Genomic DNA, 21,598 nt, shown 5'->3' on the forward strand with positions numbered 1-21,598 from the left:
TTTCTCCTGCTTCAAAGCCTTTGGCACAAAGCAGTGCTTCTCACACTTCAATGTGGACACAAACCATTTGGGAATCAGATTCTGATTCTGCAGGTCTGAGGGGCCTGACCTCTGCCTTTCTGGTTTCCCACCAAACTCTGAGGAGCAATGAGGCTAGGAAGAGTCACACCTAAGGCTTCAAGGCCAGGAAATCCTCTTTTGTGGCTGGAATCCTATTTTTGTACTTTCAGGTATGATCTAGGGGTGGGGGGAACGCCTGCCCCTTTTTTCTCAGACCTTTCTGGTTAACCTTGTCAACCAATTAGCTTGACTGATTTTTATAACAACTCTGTGAGGCATTCTCAGTTCCACCTCACAGAGGAGGAAACTGAGGTTTAGAATGATGATGTGGCAAGGATATAAAAGTCTACTATACCTGGGGCCATAGTAGGGTGGCCAGCTGTCCTGGTCTGCCTCGTACTGGGATTTCCCAGGATGCTGAACATGTAATGATAAAACTAAGCCCACCCTGTGAACACTGAGATGGTTGGTCACCCTAGACCAGACCTAATTCAGAGGCAGCTAGTGTTTATCATTTCCTACCCTGTGCCAGGCCCTTCCTTTATATAGATTCCTATAGAAGACCTTTGCAGCGACACTTAGACAATAGCATCCCCATTTAACAATGAAGAAATGGGCTCAGAGGGATTATGAAATTTGCCAAGACAAAAAGACAAACAACCCAATTTTAAAAATGGGCAATGGAAGAAAAGAAAACAAACAAAAAAAGTGGGCAATGGAAAAAATGGGCAACAGACTTAGACATTTCTCCAAAGAAGATACACAAATGGCCAAGAAGCACATGAAAAGATGCTCAACATCATAAGTCGTTAAGGAAACACTAAGCAAAACCGCAATGAGATACCATTTCATAGCACTAGGATGCTGTAATTTAACAAAAAAAAAGGAAAATAACCAGTGCTAGCAAGGATGTGGAGAAACTGGAACCCTCATACACTGCTGATGGGAATGTAAAATGATTCAGCTACTGTGGAAAACAGTTTGGCCGTTCTCAGAAAGTTAAACATAGATTACCATATGACCAGCAATTCCACTCCTAGGTATATATCCCAAATAGTTGAAAACAGGTATTCAAACAAATACATGTACATGTGTTCATAGCAGCATTATTCACAATAGCTAAAAGGTGGAAACAACCCAAATGTCTATCAACAAATAATTGGATAAACAAATTACAGTATATCTATACAACGGAATATTATTCAGCCATAAAATGAATGAGCATCAAAAACATTATGCTAGGGGCCGGCCTGGTGGCTCAGGTGGTTGGAGCTCCGTGCTCCCAACTCCGAAGGCTGCTGGTTCGAATCCCATATGGGCCAGTGGGCTCTCAGCCACAAGGTTGCCAGTTCAATTCCTCGAGTCCCGCAAGGGATGGTGGGCAGCGCCCCCTGCAACTAAGATTGAACACGGCACCTTGAGCTCTTGAGCTGAGCTGCCCCTGAGCTCCCGGATGGCTCAGTTGGTTGGAGCGCATCCTCTCAACCACAAGGTTGCTGGTTGGGCTCCTGCAAGGGATGGTGGGCTCCGCCCCCTGCAACTAGCAACGGCAACTGGACCTGGAGCTGAGCTGCGCCCTCCACAACTAAGACTGAAAGGACAACAACTTGACTTGGAAAAAAGTCCTGGAAGTACACACTGTTCCCCAATAAAGTCCCGTTCCCCTTCCCCAATAAAATCTTAGAAAAAAACAAAACATTATGCTAGGTGAACAAACTCAGATACAAAAGGTCATATATTGTATGATTTCATTTACATATGAAACATTTAGAATAGGTAAAATAAGAACATAGAAACAGAACACAGATTGGTCGCTGCCAGCGGCTGAAGAGAGGAAAACGGGGAGCAATTGCATAAGCATTTCCTTTTGGGGTGATGACAATGTTTTGGAACTAGACAAAGATCATGGTTGCACAACATGGTGTGTTAAATACACTTCACTTTAAAGTGGTTAATTTTATGTCATGTGACCCTCACCTCAACAAGAAGGAAGGAAGGAAGGAAGGAAGGAAGGAAGGAAGGAAGGAAGGAAGGAAGGAAGGAAGGGAGGAAGAGAGAAAGAAAGAAACTTGCCCAAGGGAAAGGGTCAACAAGAGGGACCTACGTGGGAGATGGACTTCTGAGCGCTGAGCACAGAGCAGAGGCAGGAACTAAGAACCCATCAGGTCCCTTTAATTTTGCTCTTAAATCTCAATCCTGTGAGGTCACTATTTACCACCCCATTTGGGAAATTTGAAGCTAGCGGGGGCTTGAAGAAGCTTGCCATGTCAGGTGCATTAACTGAGGGGTTAGGTGTCTAGCCCAAGGTCATGCAGCTGGTATATGCCAGGGCCAAGTTCAGGGGTCAGGACCACCAGACTTTCCACAGCGCTGGAGACTAGACATCTGGAGTCCACCTCCTACCTCCTTTCTTCTCACAAAATCTCTCATCCTCTCTCTCGTCAAAATTTGACTCACAACTTGCCCCTCTCTCCACCCACCTCGCACTGTACACCCAGAAGTCTTCCCGTGCGGCCCCCTCACCTCATCCCTTCCCCGGAGGGCACTGGCGTGGTGGGGGTCTTCGATGAGCACTGCTTGCTCTTCGTGTGTCTGTGCTACGAGTCTATCTGTCCTGTCTCCCATAGGCCCTTAGATTTGGGGAGGGGGCCTTCTGGATGTCTCCTTTTGGGAACTGCCTCCTTTGAGAGGTTGTAGAAACCAGGCAGGAATTGTACTTACTTGTTCCTCTCACTGCTCCACCATCTGGGACGACATGGTGTCTGCCCCAGTGCAAGGTCCCTCTGCGTTCCTGGGCCTGCCACGGTGGAGACCGAGGAGAGGACTTCATGCAAGCCGGGCCAGGGAAGACGGGGATGGCAGAGTGAACCTATTCTACTATAGGGAAACCTCCAAATCTGAATGTCCTTAAACTTGGCTCCTCCCAAACCCTAGCTCCAGACCTGAACCACAGAACCAAGGAAACCTTGGACTGGGATCTGGAAATTCCCAGGCTGGACGAGAGCCTATGTCCAGGCCTCCCGCTCCCAGCCGGTCAGAGAAGAAAACTGTAGCACCTCCCAGGGCCTCTGACTTAGCATTATGGTTTCCCCCAACCCACATCCCACTCCCTCCACAAAAATTCCCAGGGTTTCAAGACCTCGGGGTTGGTCTTGGTGGGAAACCTCTGGAAAGCTTGAGTCCAGACCAGAGTCCTCTTCCTATGGGATGTGCTTTTACAGTGGGCGTAAGAATCAGCCCCAAGGAGATTGCTCTGGCCAGGGGCCTTGGAGCTGCCAGCTCACCCGGGAGTGCAGACTGGATGCTTCAAGGCCTCAGAGCAAGAGAGTCTGAGCTGGAAGAAGCATTGAGGTGAGGAGCTGAGCAGGGGGGCTGGGAAGAAGGGGCTGGGCAGAGGGGCTGAGTTTAGAGAGCTGGGCCACATGGTCTGAACCCAGAAAGGAAGCCACGGCCCAAAGGGTGTGCTGAGGAACAATGAAGGAAGAGATGAGGGGGCACTGGGGTAGATATGAGGGATACAAAGAGAACAAAAGCCCACTTGCCAGGCTCTTGGCCCTTCAAATGGCCCCAGAGCACAGGCATGGACCAGGCTGTAATATGGAAATGTTTTCCTATTGAGACCCAAGAAAACTTGTGAAAACAGACCAATTTAAACTTGTTGACATGTCTCCTTCCTGCCACTTCTCTCTTGCTCAGCTCTTTGTCACCAGGCTATTGTCTAGGTGGGGTTTCCTTCAGCCAAAGAGAACACAGTTCTCAGAAATGCTTGACCAGGGAAGAAGCAGGCGGCTCCGGGTCCCTTTGCTGAGCTCCTACAGGGACAAGGCCGCCCATCCAGGTCGGGGTGGGCACTTAGCTTGGGGTGAGTGGGGGTGGTACTGAGGTCTGGCTATACTGAAGGCGGGGATCAGCAGTGTCCCCCGCTGACCAGCGCCCCCTGCTGACAACTGCTCAGTGCAAGGTGTCACAGGTTCAAGGAAAGGTAGGGAAGGGGGCACAGGCCCTTCTGAGAACTCAGACACGAGACCATGTGGGTTACAGGTATGCACACACGTATATAAGCACTGACATTCTCTTAGGTGTGGGGGAACCCAAAAGTCAGAGTTGGTGTCCTGCAGCTCCCGCTCCCTGCACAAGAACGCAGGATATGGTGAGGCCAAAAAGAAACAACAATGGAGCCATGGATAGGGCGTTCATCCCACTATATTCTCGATGGCGACTTGTTGAGACACAAAGCAAACATCTGCCAGTACCCCAGTGAGGGGTCTTCCTGCACCCCAGTCTCGCTGGCGGCGGGGCGAGACGTAGGAAGTAGGATCCACTCGATCCGCAATCCGCCATCTGTGCTTGCTAACCGCACTTGCTAGCCGCAATCCACTGTCTGCTTCTCTGCCAACCAACAAACTAACCCCCCAGCGTAGCCACGGCTGTTATATCAGTGGCTAATGGCTAACAGGTAACAGCTGATGGCCACCTAATAACCGAGCCAGCACCTTTCCACGTGAGGCCAAGAGCCTGGATACTGCTCTCTGGGACTCTGTCCCCACAATTGGGGTCCTTAGAGGCCACTGAATGCAATGACGCACCCCAGGCACAACCTCTTCTCTTCAACAACCCTCTTCCGAGGGCTCTGGGGATGAAAAATCCTTACTTCCTTTGTTCCTTCAAAGAGGAGCTCCCACTGTGTGCCAGGCTCTGGCAACAGAGTAATACAACCGTCTCGGGTCTCATGGCACTTGGGTTCCAGTGGGAGGACAGGAAATATAAACAAAATAAATAGAGACTTCAGTGCAGGAAGGAGTAAGTGCTATGGAGAAAAAGTGTCTGTTTTTCTCTACCCCAGTCGCAGCCCTGCAGCTATTAGAAAACAGCCACATCTAGAGACTTCTCTATACCAGGCTAACTACTCCAAACTCCTTCAACCATTCTGAACCACTCTGGTTTCCAGATAACCATCTAAAAAGGAGGCACAAGCCCCACAGCTGTGGTCAGGCTGAGAAATACCCCGCAGGATCCCCAGAGCCCCAGCCCTGGTCCCAGGGTTTCCATGGATTTCCATGGGTTTCCATTAACACAGCCCGCTTTGCCTCCTCCGTTCTTGGCAGCCACTTCTCACTCCTGACTCATCCCCAGCCCACAGGCAGTGAGAAACTCTAAGTCTTTTCCTTCTGAACTGCTGCTAAGCCACAGCTCTCCCACCTTAGTTTAAACCGAAATGCCAGGATTTATACCGTGTTTTCCTGAAAATAAGACTGGGTCTTACATTCAGGTTTGCTCCAAAAGACGCATTAGGGCTTATGTTCAGGGGATGTCATCCTGAAAAATCATGCTAGGGCTTATTTTCCGGTTAGGTCTTATTTTCGGGGAAACATGGTATTTATCCCGGTCGTTTTATCTGATGGGAAGGCAACTAGGTGTTATTCAGCCTGAAGAGGGGGTCTTCTACTTCCCGACCTGACATCTGAACTCACTTCCGGCTAAGGCAGAAGTCTGATCTGAAAGTCTGAGCCTTCTATCTTCCTGGCAGACCTGGCACAGCCCCTCACATAATCAGAGGGGCCCCTCCTGCCGGGGTGGCTTTGCTCCTCCACGTGGACTCAATGTGTGGCTACTGAGGGAGCCACCAAGCCCCCAAAATGGTGGAAGCCTTGTGGTCAAGTACAAGCGCCTGAGAAAGCCCCATGTCCCAGTGGTCAACCTAGTAACTGATCTGAAATTGGTTTGAAGTGTTACATGTCAGAAGTCCCAACACCTACGGTAGGTGACCATCAGAATCACACGGGGGAGTTTTTAGAGGAACAAAGGCCCAGCATCCGTCTCCAATGCCTCTGAACCAGCCAGGCCAGGGTGGAGCCCAAGCATTTGTGTTGTTTTTTAATGCTGGGGTGATTGAATCTGTGCTGGCTCTTAACGATCCCATTGCCCTTTCTGAACGCCCACGGACAATTGCTTCCAGAAGTCCACGTCTCTGTGGCTCTTTTCTGCAAGGTCCTCTCTGCACAGACTAGGACGTGGCTCTCTGGCCATGGTGTCTGGCCCAAAGCAAGTATTAGTTCTTTAACCGATGGCTCGACACAGCTGGGAAGGGAAGGTAGGAAAGGAGACAGTGAGCCTCCAGGTGTCCCCTTACTCAGGGGACCTCTCTTGCCCTGGCCTGCCACTTCACCATCCCACCATAGCTCCTGGGCTGTGCAGGATGAAGAAGACAGAGCAGCGTGGGAAGTGAGTGGGGCTGCGCGCGTGTGAGGTCAGGTTCTACCTCAGGGCCAGGATTAGGGTGAGGCAAGCAAGGCACCGACCTCAGGTGCCACATCTAAGGTGGCACCAACAAACTCAGTCATCAAGATGGAGAATATTTTAATGCCATGTTGTTAAAAATCAAAATTAATGCAAAAAAATTCCATGATGAACAAAATATCAACACTTTAGATAAAGACAGGATCAGTACTGGTGCCAAGCCATGTCGGAGCCTGAGGTAAAAGGAAAAGTCAGGTGCAGAAAGGAAGAGAGTTCAGAGCACTTATTAGCCTGCCCCCTCCCTATCAGGCTGCAGGCTGGCACTGGTCGTCTCCCACCCCTATTGCTACAGCTCTTGTCCAGCAGTCCCTCCTGCAGAGGCAGTCACAGCTCCTATGGGTTTGGATAACCACCCTCCCTGCCAGTTCAACTGTAGCCGTCTTCGCTGTGCCGTGCTGTTACTATTCCCAAAGTGCTTCACCATCTCTTGTTGTCTTCCTTCACCCTGCCCACTCCTGTGCAAGTGCCCCTGCTTTACACAATCCCCCACTAAAAGAAGAAAAGTGAGAAAGAGAAAGAAAAAGAAAGAGAGAGAAAAAGAAAAAAAGAAAGGAAGGAAGGGAAGGAGGGAGAGAGGAGTGCTACAGAGAGTAGGAAAAAATACTTACCTTTTTAAAATATCTTTAGAGAGAAGATATTACATCTATGGCACAAGAACAGGAGACTTTTTTAAGAAAAGAAATAATCAGAAAATAATAGAGAGCTCTTGGAAATTAAAAGTGTGATAGTAGGAGAAAAAAATCTGTAACATTAAGAAAATAAGATTGGACCTTTCTGCGCTCTCCACCCCCCACTCACATCTGCCTTTCCTCCCTACACTTCTTTCCCTCCCTTTCTTCTTTTTGTATTTCTGTTCCTGATTCTGCTGCTTCTTAGTCTTTTCATTCTTATCTTCTGGTTCTTCCTTTCAATAAACAGCAACAAACATGATAAAAATAAATAAATAAATAAGTAAATAAATAAATAAATAAATAAGATTGAGGAAATCTCCCAGAAAGTGGAACAATAACGAGCAAACTAAAAAATAGACAACAAAAAATGCAAAAGGGACGTATGCACAACAGAAGAGAGAAGAAAGTTCGAGGATTACGCCCAGAGATGGACATCAAATCAAGGGGAATTGTAGAAAGAAGACAATATGGTAGGGAGAAGATTATCAAAGAAATAAAAGAGGAAGACTTTCCAGAGCTGACTAACATACGTCTGTAGGTTGAAACAGTTCATCAAAAGCCCAGTGTGGTGAGAGAAGAGCCAGAGCAAGGCCCTCATTCTCAGGGGTTACAGGGAACACCCCAAAAGCTCCCAGAGGTAGAGAGGGTGGGGACAGGTATACACAAAGATGGGGCATACAAATGACATCAAACCTCTCAAAAGTGACATTGGAAGCCAGAAGACAATGGTGAGGTGCCCACAAACTCCTGAAGGAGACTTATTTTTAACCTAGAATTCTATATTCAACCAAATCATTAATCAAGTGTGAGGATAGAATAAAGTCATCTTCAGTCACGCAAGCTCTCAAAAGCATTTTTTCTCCTATGTAACCACTCCTCAGGAAGTTAAACAAGCAAGGAGGAGAAGTAGGAAAGAGAAGACATAGGGTCAAGAGAACAGGACACCCAAAACAGGGGTTCGATGACGAAGGAGAGGGAGGTGGCAGGGTGATTGCGGGGCAGGCAGGCACGCAGCCAGTTCAGGTTGGAGCAGGACGAAAACAGACAGGTTTCCAGGGGAAGGAAAAAAAGAACTGACAGGTTTAACTACACCGAAAATTCTAGTATTTCAGGCTGTTAAACACAAAATTCAACTGAGTAAATTTTAAAGCTCTCATTGGCTCTACTGAACAATTCATGAATCAGGCAGCATCCCATCTAGCAGATAGCAGGAAGTTTCTAGCAAAGAGTAGATTCTTTGTGGCAAAGTCACCTTCTGTCAGGGGATAAGGGTCTATCAGGCAGATGACCTCACTAGTGCGGACCAGGTAATTCCAGATTGACTGCTTTAAGATTCTCCTCCTGGGAGAAGTTGAAACTGTAATTAAGTTAGGGATTGAGTCTTGGATTTTGTGCCGTGGGCTTAGCACCAGTGACTCCATGTTGGGTCCGTTGTCTCTTTTTTAAACAAGGCCAATAGGGGTGTAAGGATATATAGCTGTATTCAGTGCAGAAAACTAAGCAAGTGTGTAGAAGGGCAAGGATCCAAGAAAAATAAAAATTATATAAGAAAGTAAACGACATTATCACCCTGCTTGGATTCGTGGTGAACAATATTTACATGATCATAATGATATAAAATAGAGCACATGGATTTAACAACCATATTGAGAAAGTAAACTGATGCTCAGGGGAGTATATAAAAGCAAATCTTCATCTACAAAACAGGCAGTCAACAGAGAATGCCTAAACGGGTTAATCAAGAGGCAGCCGTACAAGCAAATTAGAAATGTGGAGGTAACTGCCAGTGGAAACACCTGAGGCAGCCCTCCCAGCAAGGGCTGGGCAGGCCCGGAGGGGCTCGGCTGGGTGGGAGTGCTGTGCTTTGTTTTCTGATTTTCGCATTATTTGACCTGTATAGCCTTCTGCACATACTTAAAAAATCAGTATTAAAACATAAAATAAAGAAATACTATACGCCGAGGAGCACATCCTCCTGTTCCTACTTCTTTCACAGTTTTTCTGCATCCTGACGATTCCCCCTCTTTACTCAACCACAGGCATGTACACACAGGGCCACAGGCACACTCGCACTCACATGGTCTCACACACACACAACACACCACACACACACACATACACACACAAGCAGCCCATGGTGACAGACACACAGGCAAACATGCATAATACACCAAGACCCTCAGACGCATGTGCAAACACACTCTTGCTGACACACACACATGATTGTAGATTCACTCACACACATGCAAAGGCCCGCATCAGCCTCCCTGAGAGCAGGCTGGAGAGCAGGGCCAGACGCTGCGAGGACAGCACTTCCTCCCGGCCTTGATCCCCCTGACCTCCCTGAGCCCCCTCCCCCCCCCAGAACTGCCCCAGGCGGAGGAGGGTCTCTCCTGGGGCTTCACCCTAATAGCTTCCTCTACTCAGAGTGCCCTGCCATGAAGCTGAGCAGCCTGAGCCTCTGCAGCCAGGAACCCTTTGGGGCCACAAGGTCTGTAGATAGCACAGATATGGGGTGGGGTGGGGGGCCAGAGCTGGCAGCTGGATGTCACGAAGAATGCCGCCTTCATTCAGCTTTTGGAGAGGCCCTAAGCGGTGGGAGAGTCCGTTGTCGGGAATGATGTGGACACGCTGTGCATCCTTGAGCAAATCACTTTACCTCTCTGGGTCTACAAGGAGGTGGGCAGCCTATGAAGCTCTGAGATGACAAGATTTTATGACTCAGGCTAGGCCCTGCTTCCATCCCTTCCAGATCTCTGTCTCCACACTGACCTCCAGGGCCAACCCCAAAAGATATACATAACATGCATGTCTGACAAGTGTCCATGGGGCACCTGGGGAGCCCCCGCCAGGCCCTTCCCTCCCCATCCACATTCCTCCCGCACTCACCACCACTCTGGTCCTGTTATCTGGCAGTGAGTCAATGGCCAGGGTGCCCCCACCCAGGTCCTGGCTCAGCTGGGTCCTGTCCGGCTCCGACACCTGCCCAGGGCTCTCTCGGGCTCTCCGATTCCAGCTCTGCATTGTCCCCTTGGCGGCCCATCCAGAGCCTCGGCCTGCATCCTGACCTGGGAGAAGGGGACAGAAAGCTGAGTCCTGGGAGTCCAGAGTGAAGGTCCGGGAGGGAGACCAGCCCAGTTACTCTGCAGAGTCCTGACCCCGTGCCATCATTGCCTTTGGGGACACTTACTGCCAAGGCAGGAGACACCCAGCATCCACTGAGAGACATGTACCCAGCTCCACTGCATGTGCTTTGCACGTATAACACGGTCAGTCCTTACCCCAGCCCTCCACAGTAGATACGATGCTCTCACAGTGAAATGTATTTCACAGATAGGAATCAGCAGCTCAAAGAGGTTAAAGAAAGTCACATGGCGGATTAGGGATGGAGATAAGTTTCAAACCCAGGAAGATCTGCCTCCCAAGCGGTGATCATTCTCAAGCTCAGCTGCACACTGGAATTATCCAGGGAGGTTTAAAAATTCCTGATGTCTGGGTCCCACCCCAAAGACTGATGTAATTGGTCCATGGTGTTGAATGAGCATTAGGGTTCTTAAATGATCCACAGGGGACCTTTTAAGAAGCCCTGGACCTAACACTGCAGACAAGGGTGAGAACCATTCCTCTGGAACCTTCCAAACCAGTTCCTTATCTCTTTGCCAGAAATGGCACATAATCTCACCCTCCAGCCGACTCCGGGGACTAGAAACCAGAGAACAGATCCTTTTTAGTTCAGGGCTTCTCAATCTCAGTACTATTGACGTTTTGGATAATTCTTCGCTGCGGGGGGCTGTTCCTTGGCATTGTCACATGTCAAGCAGCATCCCTGGCCTCTATGTACTAGATGCCGCCTCCTCCAGGTTGTGACAGTCGAAGATGTCTCCATAGTGGGGGGGGGCACTGTTTAATCCTATCACTACCTTCCAACCCCTTGGGCGAGTCACTTCCCCCCATAAAACAAACAGCATGGACAATGGCAAGGGTGGCAAATAGGTTTCATCCCCAAAACCATCTCCAGTCAGTTAGTGACCGCCAGGAGCATGCTATTGAGAAGAATTCTGAGGCTCCATTTGTGTTTAGCAGGAAAGATTACGATGATCAATTAGCAATGTCTACATGGGCACAAGATGGGAAAGCGCCAGATTACCAGCTATTCCTAGACTCGATGTTCTCTCCAGTTCTCTCCAGGCCATTAAGTGTATTCTGAATGACACAGAAACCATGCTTTTCCATTTCAGAAAGATCTGTGCCCCCAAAGATGTGTCTTATTTTGTCACTCCAATTGTCACACCTACTATGGTCGGGTATATGGGACACAGACCACCAGATAGGTGGATCTGACATTCTCTGTGATCACCAATTTCAGGTCCACCCTGGGTCAGATGCCTTTCTCGGCCTCTGCCTGTCCCCACCCACTCCCCACAGTTCCTGGATGTAGCCCTCTTTCCTAGAGCATCCATTGGTGTTCTAACTATGTGCTTGTCTCCCTGGTACCCCCCCTGGACTCCCCCACCTTCTGCAAATGTGTATCCTTGGTGCCTAGCAAACAGTAGATGCCCAATCACTGCATAGTCGAGGGCACAATATTGGAAGTAACTTGGGAGCCAGCAAGCACAGAGGTTGAGACAACGTTTGGCCAGGACCAGGCCTGGGGTTGGGGCCAGGACTCTGCTGTGGGGCTCTGGTTTGTCATTAGACATTTTATCCAATTAAGTCATTCTTGGCAGCTGGTGCCTGCTGGACCTTTGCCGGCCCCTTCTCACTTCTCTGCCCCTAATAGCAACCAGATGCTCTGGAGAAGATGGGGAGAGGGGTGGTCTCCAGACCCCTTTCCCAAGATGCCCACTGGCTGAGATGGACTGCACCCAGTGCTGGGAAGACAGCCTGCCTTCAGCCCAGACTCCAAGCCAGCGATGCCTTGCCCTTCTTGGGTGAGGCCCATAGCTGCCTCTGAAGACAGAACTGTTTGTGCCAGGCTGCTCTGCCTGGCTCCCCAGGTCCTTCTGCAAGAAGCCCTCGGACCTGGGCAGGAGCCAGGATAGGAAAGGAGTGTGTGCAGAGCAAGTGGAGGAGTCGGCCAGCCTGGAAAGGGATGCTGGGATCTGCAGGCATCACAATCCTGCAACTGAGACAGGAGGGTACATGGATGGTGGGGACCCAAGTCCTGGGGAGATGGCAGAGGTTGGAGGTGCCCAGCCAGAAGTGGGGCTAGGGAAGAGACACCTGCAGCCACAAGCTGTGTGACCTTAGACCTATCAGTTGACCTCTCTAAGTCTCAGTTTCCTCATCACTAAAATGGGGACGTCAGTCATGCCTATTGCACAGCCTGCCATTAGTATCAAATAAGAAACAGAAATGAGAAGGCTTTACAAGTAGAGGGTTCAAGGCCAGGGTCCGAGGCAGAGTCCCTGAAGATGGCAGGGAAAAGGATAGACGGGAGCCTGCCCTACACTGGCCGAGCCCTGAATCTTGCCCTCCCAACCCACACCACTCTGTCTCCCTGCCACCCTCCCCCTCCCAGCTGGCTAGGACGGGACATCATCCCCTCAGCCAGTGGAAGGAGCCAACACAGCTGGTTGCTCACGTGTGTGTGTGCAGGGACCCACGTGCCTGTGTGTGCGTGCACACACGCACATACAGACTTGCCTGGACGGCCTGGCCCTCCTCCCTGGTGCTCATGCACGTGTTACACACCTACCCAACCCTTGGCCCCTCCCTGCTCTACCTTATGCTTTGCTTTGGAGAGCCTCTGCATGTGAGTAAGGGCAAGAAGCTTCCAGAACACACGCTATTCATGTATTCATCCATCCATTTACCCATGGCCCCAAGTAGCATACTGTCTAGTGGGATGTCACAATAGTAATAGTGAAAATGAAAATGGTAGCCAACTATTAGAGAATGCTTGCCCTGGGCCGGCACTACTCCGAGTGCTTTAAACACATTAACTCATTTAATCCCCAGAATAACTCCATGACATAGGTGTCGGTTTTAGATCTATTTTACAAATTGGGAAACTGAAGCACAAAGGTGTTAAGGGATCTCTCAAGGTCACACAACAAGTCCGTGGCAGGATTTACCCTCAGGCAGGCTGACTCCAAGGTCTGCTCAGACCCCAGAAAGTGCAGCCACCCTAGGCTGTTCCCTAAGATGCAGGGACAGCCTCAGGGAAGGACTGGCATGTGGGCTGGGCTCTCAGAGGATCCTGCACAGACTGACCCTGGGGGCTGCCCTGGGAGGCTGTGTCCCCTGTCATGCAAGCGGGTAGCCCAGTGGTAGTGCCCAACCCCCTTCACATGCCACTGCCCTGCTCCAGGATAAGAAACAATGGGCTGATTTTAGGAGGCCAGGTCGTGTCACCCCAAAGCCTGGTCCAAGCCACCCTCATCCTACCCATCACCCAAGCTTGCCATGCCAGCCCCACGACCACCACTCAGTCCAGTAGCTACTTCAGCCTCCACTCTTAATACCCTTCACGTTGTCTCCCGTTTCTGACAAACTTGATTCCATCTCTCCCAAGCGTCCCACTTGCCACAGCTCTCCAGCTGAAGGCCTAGCTCCTCCACCCAGCATTCAAGATCCCTGCTCTCTCCTCCATTCTGCCTTAAAGCCCTGTCTCCAGGACCCAGCCCTCTCTCTGGCCACGGGGTTTCACACAGGCAGTTTCTCAGCCAGGATCACTGCTCCACAAATAAACCCTTCTCCTGATGAGCTCTTGTCATCCTTCAAGTCTCACGAGATGTCACTTCTTCCTAGTGTGTCCCCTGACATCTCTCCCCCTTGTTCCAAATGCTACACGTGCCACCCCAGCCCTGATCCCAACATATCGCTGTAGGCTATGCATCCATAGGCTCCAGGTGCCTGATGCAGAACAAACTCTCAGTAGGCACATATGGATGATGGAAGAAAGGAAGGGAAAGAGGAAGGAAGGGAAGGAGGGAGGAAGGAAGGAGGGAGGGAGGAGCTTTAAATGCGCTGAGAACCTGAGAAGACCCTCCCCTTGGAGCACAGCCCCACTGGAAACCCTCCCTGCAAATTCACAGCAATAGAAGAGCACAGGCTTGGAATCTGACAAGCATGAGATTGAAGCCTGAATCAGCTACCTATTGACAGTGATGTTGGACAACCTGCATGATTTCTCTAAGCCTCAGTTTCCTCATCTGTAAAATGGGGATGATAAAACCTACACTTGGTCGTCATTTTGAGTCTTTAACAAAATAATGTACACAAAGCACCCAACAGGGTCCAGCCTTCCCTGGGTTTCACACGAGGACCGACTTTCTGAGGGGCTCGGGAAAGGCTCCAGACCCTGAGCCGAAGTCCTGCCTCCTAGTTACTAAGCCCTCAAGGGCACCCTCTCCCCTCAGGGAGGCATGAGGAATTGGCATGAAAGGACCACCAAATAGTTCCGAAGGAAAAAGGAGAGGAAATCGAGAAAAAGAGTTTGGCTCCCTGTGAGTTTCTCTCAAAGGGAGAGTCTGAGGCCTGTGACTACCTCTGATTCACCCATTCAACACATATTTATTGAGACTCTGCTGTGTGCTGGGTGCCACACTGGCTGCTGGGTGACAACAGTGAATAGGCAGACACAACCCCTGTGTCCGTGAAGATTCTATTTGGAAAAGACATATACAAAATAAATAATATAGCAAATAAGACAATGTGAGGTGGTGACAAGTGCTATGAAAAAAAAAAAAAGATGGACAAAAGGGTTGGAGTTGTTGCTACTCTGGACAGAGCCACCAGGGTGGGCTTCTCTGAGGAGGTGGCCCTTGAGCTGACTGAAACCAGGATGAGGAGAAGCCAGTTACCTGAAGGTCCAAGGGGAGGCAACCTGAGTGTGTTGAGGGATGGACCTGGGGAGAGTGAGGGTGGGGTGTGGGGTGGGGAAAGGCTGTCTCTGATGGCTGCTTTAAAAAGTTTGGATTTGTCTCGGTTTGCTTGGAAGTCCCTGGTGAGCAAGGATGAGGCTGGAAGCAGAATCACGGCTACAAGGGGCCCTAGACAATCTGGTCCAAAACCCGTTTTATAGAAGGGTAAACCATAGCTCAGAAAGAAGAAGTGAAAAAAAAAAAAAGGAGGATATTGCCAACCTCACCAGGGGTTGGTGAGGGGCCTGGTCTTCTGACTCCCAGGCCAGGACGCCACCTCTCGCTGCCTCTTCCTTCTATGTCTGTTTTAGACATGCCTGGTTCTACCTGCGACAGACTCTCGGTGCCCCCTGTGCCCCCTGTGCACCCCAAGGCCACCTTCCTGTCTGTCAGCCTCTCCTAGTCTCCCCCCACACCTAACTACACCTTTGGGTCACTCATCTGCTCCATTCTAATGATGGATGAAGTTTAAAGGCTCCACCAAGCATGTCAATCCATCAAGAGGGAGAGGAGACGTATAGATGTAGATGTGAACCAAACCAACCCCATTTAAGTTTCACGCTGTGACCTTTGACCAACTTCACCGTCCTTAGCAAGCATATCAAAGCTCTCTAGTTCATGATTATCTGCGTACCCTAAAATGTAGCCATAAATATATTATTTTTGTTAGTAGCAGCCAGAATGGCATGACAACCAAGATAAATATTAAACTGGTGATAGTATTGATTATAAGCTATTGTCTATCACAAGACCACCAGGAAGTATGGCTGCTGGCGCTACAGCATTCTTTATCCCTCTGGCTTGTCCGTCATTAGTACCCAAATTATACTATAAAAAAGAAATACTGTAAAAAAGGTCGGTTAGCAGAGAATAATTTGCTCAAAACTGCTGGGTTGTCGGCCTGGTGAAGCTCAATCTTCCCATAAGTAGATGACTGTATAATAAATTCTGTTATATTCAAAGGAGTTGTCTGCTTCATCTTTCAGTCTGAAGATACTTTTCTCATTCCGGTGGTCAGTACACCTTTGCCCTACCATCGGACAGGGGATCTCAGCTCCCTCCTGAGCTGCCCTTCATCCCAGCCCAGAGGACTCAGAGCCTTGGGGCTGAATGGCAGCACCCCTTCAGGTTCAGCTCCCAGCTGCCCTTCGCGAGTCACCAGGGCTCCACTACAGAGCTGAGCTGGGCTGTCTATCCTTAGTGGCCCTCCTCCAGAAAGTCTCACCACTATATGAGTCCTCCCCTAAAGATACATCCCTACCTCCTTATAGCCCCTCCAAATAATTCAGTCTGGCCTTGTGAAAAAAGCACTGAACTGACAATCAACAGCTGCCCCTTCTGGCTTCCTAACGCTTCCTTAGGTCTAACCAGTCTCTCCTGCTGCAGAGAAAGTCCGTTTCTCCTCACTGAATCTCTGTGAAAACCAAGACAACAGGGCGTCCTCTACTTACAGGTGTGATTCAAGTCTCTGCCTGCCCTGCTTTTCCTGGCCAAACCAGGCGTCTACTCCCTCAAGCCGACTCTGAAGAGGCAACCCTCAGCCAGGCCGGGGTCTGGCCACCATCCCCCAGTGCACCCCTGTTGCCCCCTAACTCCCTTTCCCCAACCCCCTCCATGGTTCTCCCAATTCAGAGGGGGTGCGGAGCCTCCCTCATCAACCCAGTCACATCCTGAATTCAGAAGATCCCATCAGATTGGGGCTGCAAAGGACCTCAAATATTGACCTGTCCAACCTCTTCCCTTTGATACTGATTTGTGTGTGTGTGTGTGAAATATTAATTACCCATACATCATAACAAATCTGAAAAGGAAAGACAATCATTTAAAAAAATGAGAGAGAGAGAGATCTTTCATAATCCCACGACCAAGAGTCAAAGATTTTGCCCACAGTCTTACTTTAGAAGTGAGGCAATAGGCCCAGAGAAAGAAAATAACTTGCTCAAGGTCACACAGCAAGTGAGATGCTGGGACTAGAAACCAAGTCTCTGGCCACTCTCTGTGTGGTCTCCCTGAAGACTGGTGGTTCTGCCCCAGCAGGATCTTGCCACATCAGCTTCCGCTACTCTCTGCCTACATCCCCGCGATCAGCACCCTGCCTCACCTCACTTCTCAGCAGGGACCCAGGCCTGTCTCAATTACATACAGGGACCACTGGGGTGAAGAACGCTGTCACTGATGCTAACTCACCTAGCTCACCCCTGGGACACAGCAGCCCACCCCTTGACACCCCGTCCACTGCTCTGACCCATCTGAGGGACACCTATGCCAATGAGGCACGAGTTCTATCTTCCCAATTCTCTCTGTCCCAACCCCAGAGAAGGTCTGGGTTATGAGGAGAAAGGAGGAGAATATAAAAATCACCTGTTGAAAAATGGTTCTTTAATAATATGAGAGTCTCAAAGCAGATCTCAGAAAGGACTTCCAGGTGGGAGAGATGGTTGTGGAAAACGTGTAGGGGAAGAGCGTGCGGCTATGAGTCCTACCCGCCCCAACCCCACCTCTCCCTCCACTACAGGAGCCTCCATCTGGAGCAAGAACAGCTAAAGGCCAAAGGCCACAGGGGAGAGCTGGACAGGAGTGACCAGAGGACCTTGGAGGCTGGGGGATAGGGGAGCAGCAAGTCACTTCTTCCTGGGCCCAGGACTGCTCTGCAGGCACCAAACAGGGAGAGGAAGGTGTCAGGCCAGGCTGCCACTGCCCTTGCTCTGGGAAAGATCTGGGTCTCCACCATCCCCCTGGCTGCTCCCACCCAGTCCCCAAATCTGGCTCAGACCCAGCCTGAGTCAGCTTGGAGGTGGGGGCAGGGAAGAGAAAGAGGAGGCGAAGCTGAGGCAGAAGGCGTCCCAGGCTCCCCATCTCACCAGAATCAGTCTCGCTTCATGTGACCAGGGGTCCCTATGACTCTCCCACTGTCCCCTATGGGACCAGAGACCACTACCTTGTGGAGCTCCCTCTGCTGGGGTCCCTCCAATGTCCTTCCAGGAGGACAGTGTCTGATGCGTCCACCCTCACACATCCATGTGTTTAGGAAAGTGTGGTACCTGTCCACCTGCCACAGCCCACAAGGGTCCTGGCCTCCCGCGGACAATACCACCCCCCTACGGTATCACCAGCCTGTCGGTACCACGCCTACGCCTGCCTGCCTACCCCTTCCCCGGACCCCGGCCCACCGGCCAACTCTGGCCAGTCTTACCTTCTCCGGGCTGGGGGCTCAGCGCCCGGGCAGCCTCCCTGAGCACCAGCACCAGGAGCCAGAGCTCGCCCCGCATGGTGGGCGCCAGGATCCGCCCCCCACCCGCTGCTCCCGGGCCTTGGAGAGGGAGGGGCCCGGGTTAGGCGGCGCGGTCCTCGGGGCTGACAGACGGAGGGGTGGGCTGCGAGGCGGCGGCGGTGAGCCCGGCCAGGCTAGGAGGCGGGAGCGGCGAGCGCGCGAGCGGGCGGGGAGCGAGCAGAGCGGCGGTGGCCAGGAGCGGAGCCCCGGAGGGGGCGGGGCGGGGGGCGCGGCGCCTCCAGAGCTCTCCCCAGTCTTCCCTGGGCCCTCCCTGCCCTTCCCGAGAGCTCCTGCAGCAGCTCCCCAGGCGCGGACCGAGGGGGTCTGAGCGGGGTGGAGTCGGGGTACAGGGTGGGAGACCCCCTTGGACTAAAAGAACTCCGGAAGAGCATCAGCTGCCCCCCAACACCGCACCTTAGTTTCTACCTCCCTGCCTCTCCTCTTCTCCCCCCAGGGAAAGCTGCGGAGAGAAAAGCCGGGCGGGGACTGGGGGTGGGCAGACCCCAGGAAGGGACCGGCGCCCTTTCCTCGGGCCATGGGCTCCTGCCATCTCCCTCCTCCCAGTTCCACCAGGCTTCCCGACTTTCTGGGCTGTTCCTCAGTTCTGTGGGTTTGTGGTGCCCATCCCCACCCCAGGCATTTCCCCTTGCAGAAGAGACCCCCAGGTCCTCTCCCCAACAAGATGCCTGAATCCCACCCTCTCCCCTGCTCCTCTGCGCTTTATCCCGCCACTCCCCATTTCCAGCACCACCTTGCCCCCCACAGCTGACTTGGGGGTGGAGGGGGCCTGGCTGACCCCTGCTTTGAAATAGCCTGGACCTCTCCCCACCCCCAGAAGGTAGCCGAGGCCACCCTCCTCTCTGGGGACCCCCGACTTGCTCAGGGCCTGACCCAGTCAATCTTCAAAGCCAGCCGCCACCACCGTGTTAACAGGCTCTGGGGATAGATCTTTTTTTTTTTTTTTTTTAAACTTCTTCCAGAACAGAATAAAAATACCCGCAATTTAGAAGATTTAATAGACGGTAGGGAATCGGGTCAGGACTCAGAGGTGCCTTTTCCCGCCCCTGACCTACTTCATGCGATAGCAAGGAGCTGGAGCGCTGGAGGGGGTTCGAGTGAGAGGTGGGGACACACTGGCTTCTACAGGTCTGAGGCCTAGGGACTGGAAAATCCCGGAGAAGGTTAGGGACGCTGAGTGCCACTGGGGGGATTCCCCAGGAGGAGGGACACGCGTGGGGACAGGAGAAGGAAGAGTATGAGCTGGAAGAGGCTGGTTCCCTGGCACTGAGGCCAGAGAATGAAGCAAGAACTAAAGACTCTCTAATCTCTCAGAATCCCAGGTCCTCCTTCCTCGGGACCCTGGGTCCCAGAAACGACCTGCTCCAGTCCTAAACCCTCTAGTCCCTTACGACGGGACAAGGCAAGGCCTGTCTGTAAATTCTTCTTGTCTAATTTAAATCCCGATTTTGCCAACTCTCAAGCAGGATCAAATAGGCTACCTCTCCAGCTGCGGCTTCTTGCTGCCCTCTAGCGGCCACATCACGAGCCGCAACGCGTGTGTTTCGCTGTTTCCCGCGGAGTAGGATGTAGCTTTTTCCCCGACCTGCCCAGGCGCTCTCCACTCCTTCTCACTCTGGCCCAGCGGGTTCTCATTTCTTCGCCCCTGCCTTCAGGGAGGTCGAGGTGAGGGGTCCCAGGACCGAATTGCAGCTCTCGCCCAGGTTTCTTTGTACATTCTCCGGTTCCGAGTGCCTGGCAGTCTGTCTTACAAGGTCTCCTACAAGGGCTCACGCTTAAACAGCAACTTGGAAATAATTAGAAGCAACTGTCGTGTAAATGTTTTTTTAAATGTAAGCTTCTAGAACTTGAGCGCACATCAGAATCACCTGGAGGGCTTGTTAATACATAGATTTCTGGGCGCCAGCCCTACGTTTCTAATTCAGTAATTCTGTGATGAGGACGAGAACCCAGGTGATGGTGCTGGTCTTGGGACCGTATTTTGAGAGCCGCTGCTCTAAAATTCTCGCTTCTTGCACTCGCACCGTTTCTCGTCTGCGTAAAGGCGGTAACGAAGGAAACGTCAATATAAAAATGGGGAAGAAAAATTAAAATCTTGGAAGAAAATTGTTTCTTGAGACACCGGAATCGAGGTCCTCAAAAGGAGGGAAGGGGGCACCCGGATTTGAACCGGGGACCTCTTGATCTGCAGTCAAATGCTCTACCACTGAGCTATACCCCCTCTGTCGGTGGCCGGGGCTCAGGTAGCTTCTTAGTGCTGCTTCTGCGCAGGCGCCGTAAAGAGCTCACGAAGAGAAGTGGAGTCCGAGGTTTATGATAAAGAAGAAGAATACAAATCTCAAGTAATTACTCATCTGAATGCAGGGTCTGTTTCCTGAAACTCCGAGCTAAAGGTTTCTACTGATGGTGTAAGAAAAATGCAATTTGGGATGTGTGAAAGGAGTCCCTCGAGATCTTTCGAGATCCCTCACTTCGGGGCGTTCCTTCGGGCAGGGGTCACCTTCTCCTGCCCTGCTAGAGGCCTCTTACTGCTACTCAGCGTCCCTCTCTCCCTCCCACATGGTCACGCGGGTTTCTCTGGGCCTTCCTTCCCCAGATCAAACCTCTTCCTGATAACAGCCGTGGGGTCACTGGCCAGGCCGACCTGGTGTTGCGTCAGCCTCCGCCCTACCATTAGGGGAATGGGCGGTCTGTACGGTCCACAGGTGTCAACCTGGAGGCACTCGCACTCACCCCTACTGCATTCCACCCTTAGACAAACACACACACACAAGCTGAGCGCGTGAGTTGGCAGGGCCCGGGCCTCCATCCTCACCGTCTGCAAAAGAGGTTAGCAGTGCCCGAGGCCGCGTCCTGTCACCTAAAATGTAATTTTGGGAAGTGGACCACAGGACTTTAAAAAGGCAAGAAAGGATTGGCACACAGAGGGGGCACCCGGATTTGAACCGGGGACCTCTTGATCTGCAGTCAAATGCTCTACCACTGAGCTATACCCCCATCTTCCTTCATTTTGATCGTTAGGATAAATTTCTATGGAATAAGGAAATGGTACTTTTATCATGTTTAGGATTGTATTAGGACAACCTAATGAAAAAAACCTCAGAATCCAAGCAGAGATGACAAGAATTCCTGAGTTCTTCCTCCACAATCACGCCTCAGAAAAAACAGTGTTAAAGAATACTGGGCCCTCTATATCTGTGTCCAGACTCTCGCTGAGATGGCCACTGCCTGACTTGCGAAGTAGAGCGACCCACTGACCCCAAGACCATCCCATGTATTCTGGGGTAATAGCACCGCTCCCTGTATACAGGGAAGCCTGCGTTTCTATCCTGTATCCAGCTCTGTGTAGCTAGGACTCCTGGGCTTTTCCAACCCCTAAGGGCCGCTATTCAATCAGACAGAAATAAGAGGAG

At 51.2% G+C, this 21,598-nt stretch overlaps 1 protein-coding gene and 2 non-coding genes across 4 annotated transcripts in view; all 3 read right to left on the reverse strand.

Moving 5' to 3' along the window:
- Positions 1-18,361, reverse strand: part of PLXDC1 (plexin domain containing 1) — a 60,005-nt gene extending 41,644 nt beyond the window's left edge. Inside the window, exons 1-2 of one of the 2 annotated variants that reach the window (XM_074319668.1) lie at positions 18,090-18,361; positions 9,918-10,096 (exon numbers count right to left, since the gene is read on the reverse strand). In XM_074319668.1, the coding sequence (XP_074175769.1) occupies positions 9,918-10,096; positions 18,090-18,165 (255 nt within the window). In that variant the 5' untranslated portion in view covers positions 18,166-18,361. The remainder of the gene's footprint in view (positions 1-9,917; positions 10,097-18,089) is intronic. The other variant, XM_074319669.1, reaches the window with a different exon arrangement.
- A 1,973-nt stretch (positions 18,362-20,334) lies between these two features.
- On the reverse strand, positions 20,335-20,406 carry TRNAC-GCA (transfer RNA cysteine (anticodon GCA)). Its single transcript has one exon. It is a non-coding gene; the product is annotated as a tRNA-Cys (tRNA).
- Positions 20,407-21,110: 704 nt separating this feature from the next.
- Positions 21,111-21,182, reverse strand: TRNAC-GCA (transfer RNA cysteine (anticodon GCA)). Its single transcript has one exon. It is a non-coding gene; the product is annotated as a tRNA-Cys (tRNA).
- Between the last annotated feature and the right edge of the window lie 416 nt (positions 21,183-21,598).

The sequence above is a fragment of the Rhinolophus sinicus genome, linkage group LG15, assembly GCF_036562045.2.
Source record: "Rhinolophus sinicus isolate RSC01 linkage group LG15, ASM3656204v1, whole genome shotgun sequence".
Classification (NCBI taxonomy): domain Eukaryota; kingdom Metazoa; phylum Chordata; class Mammalia; order Chiroptera; family Rhinolophidae; genus Rhinolophus; species Rhinolophus sinicus.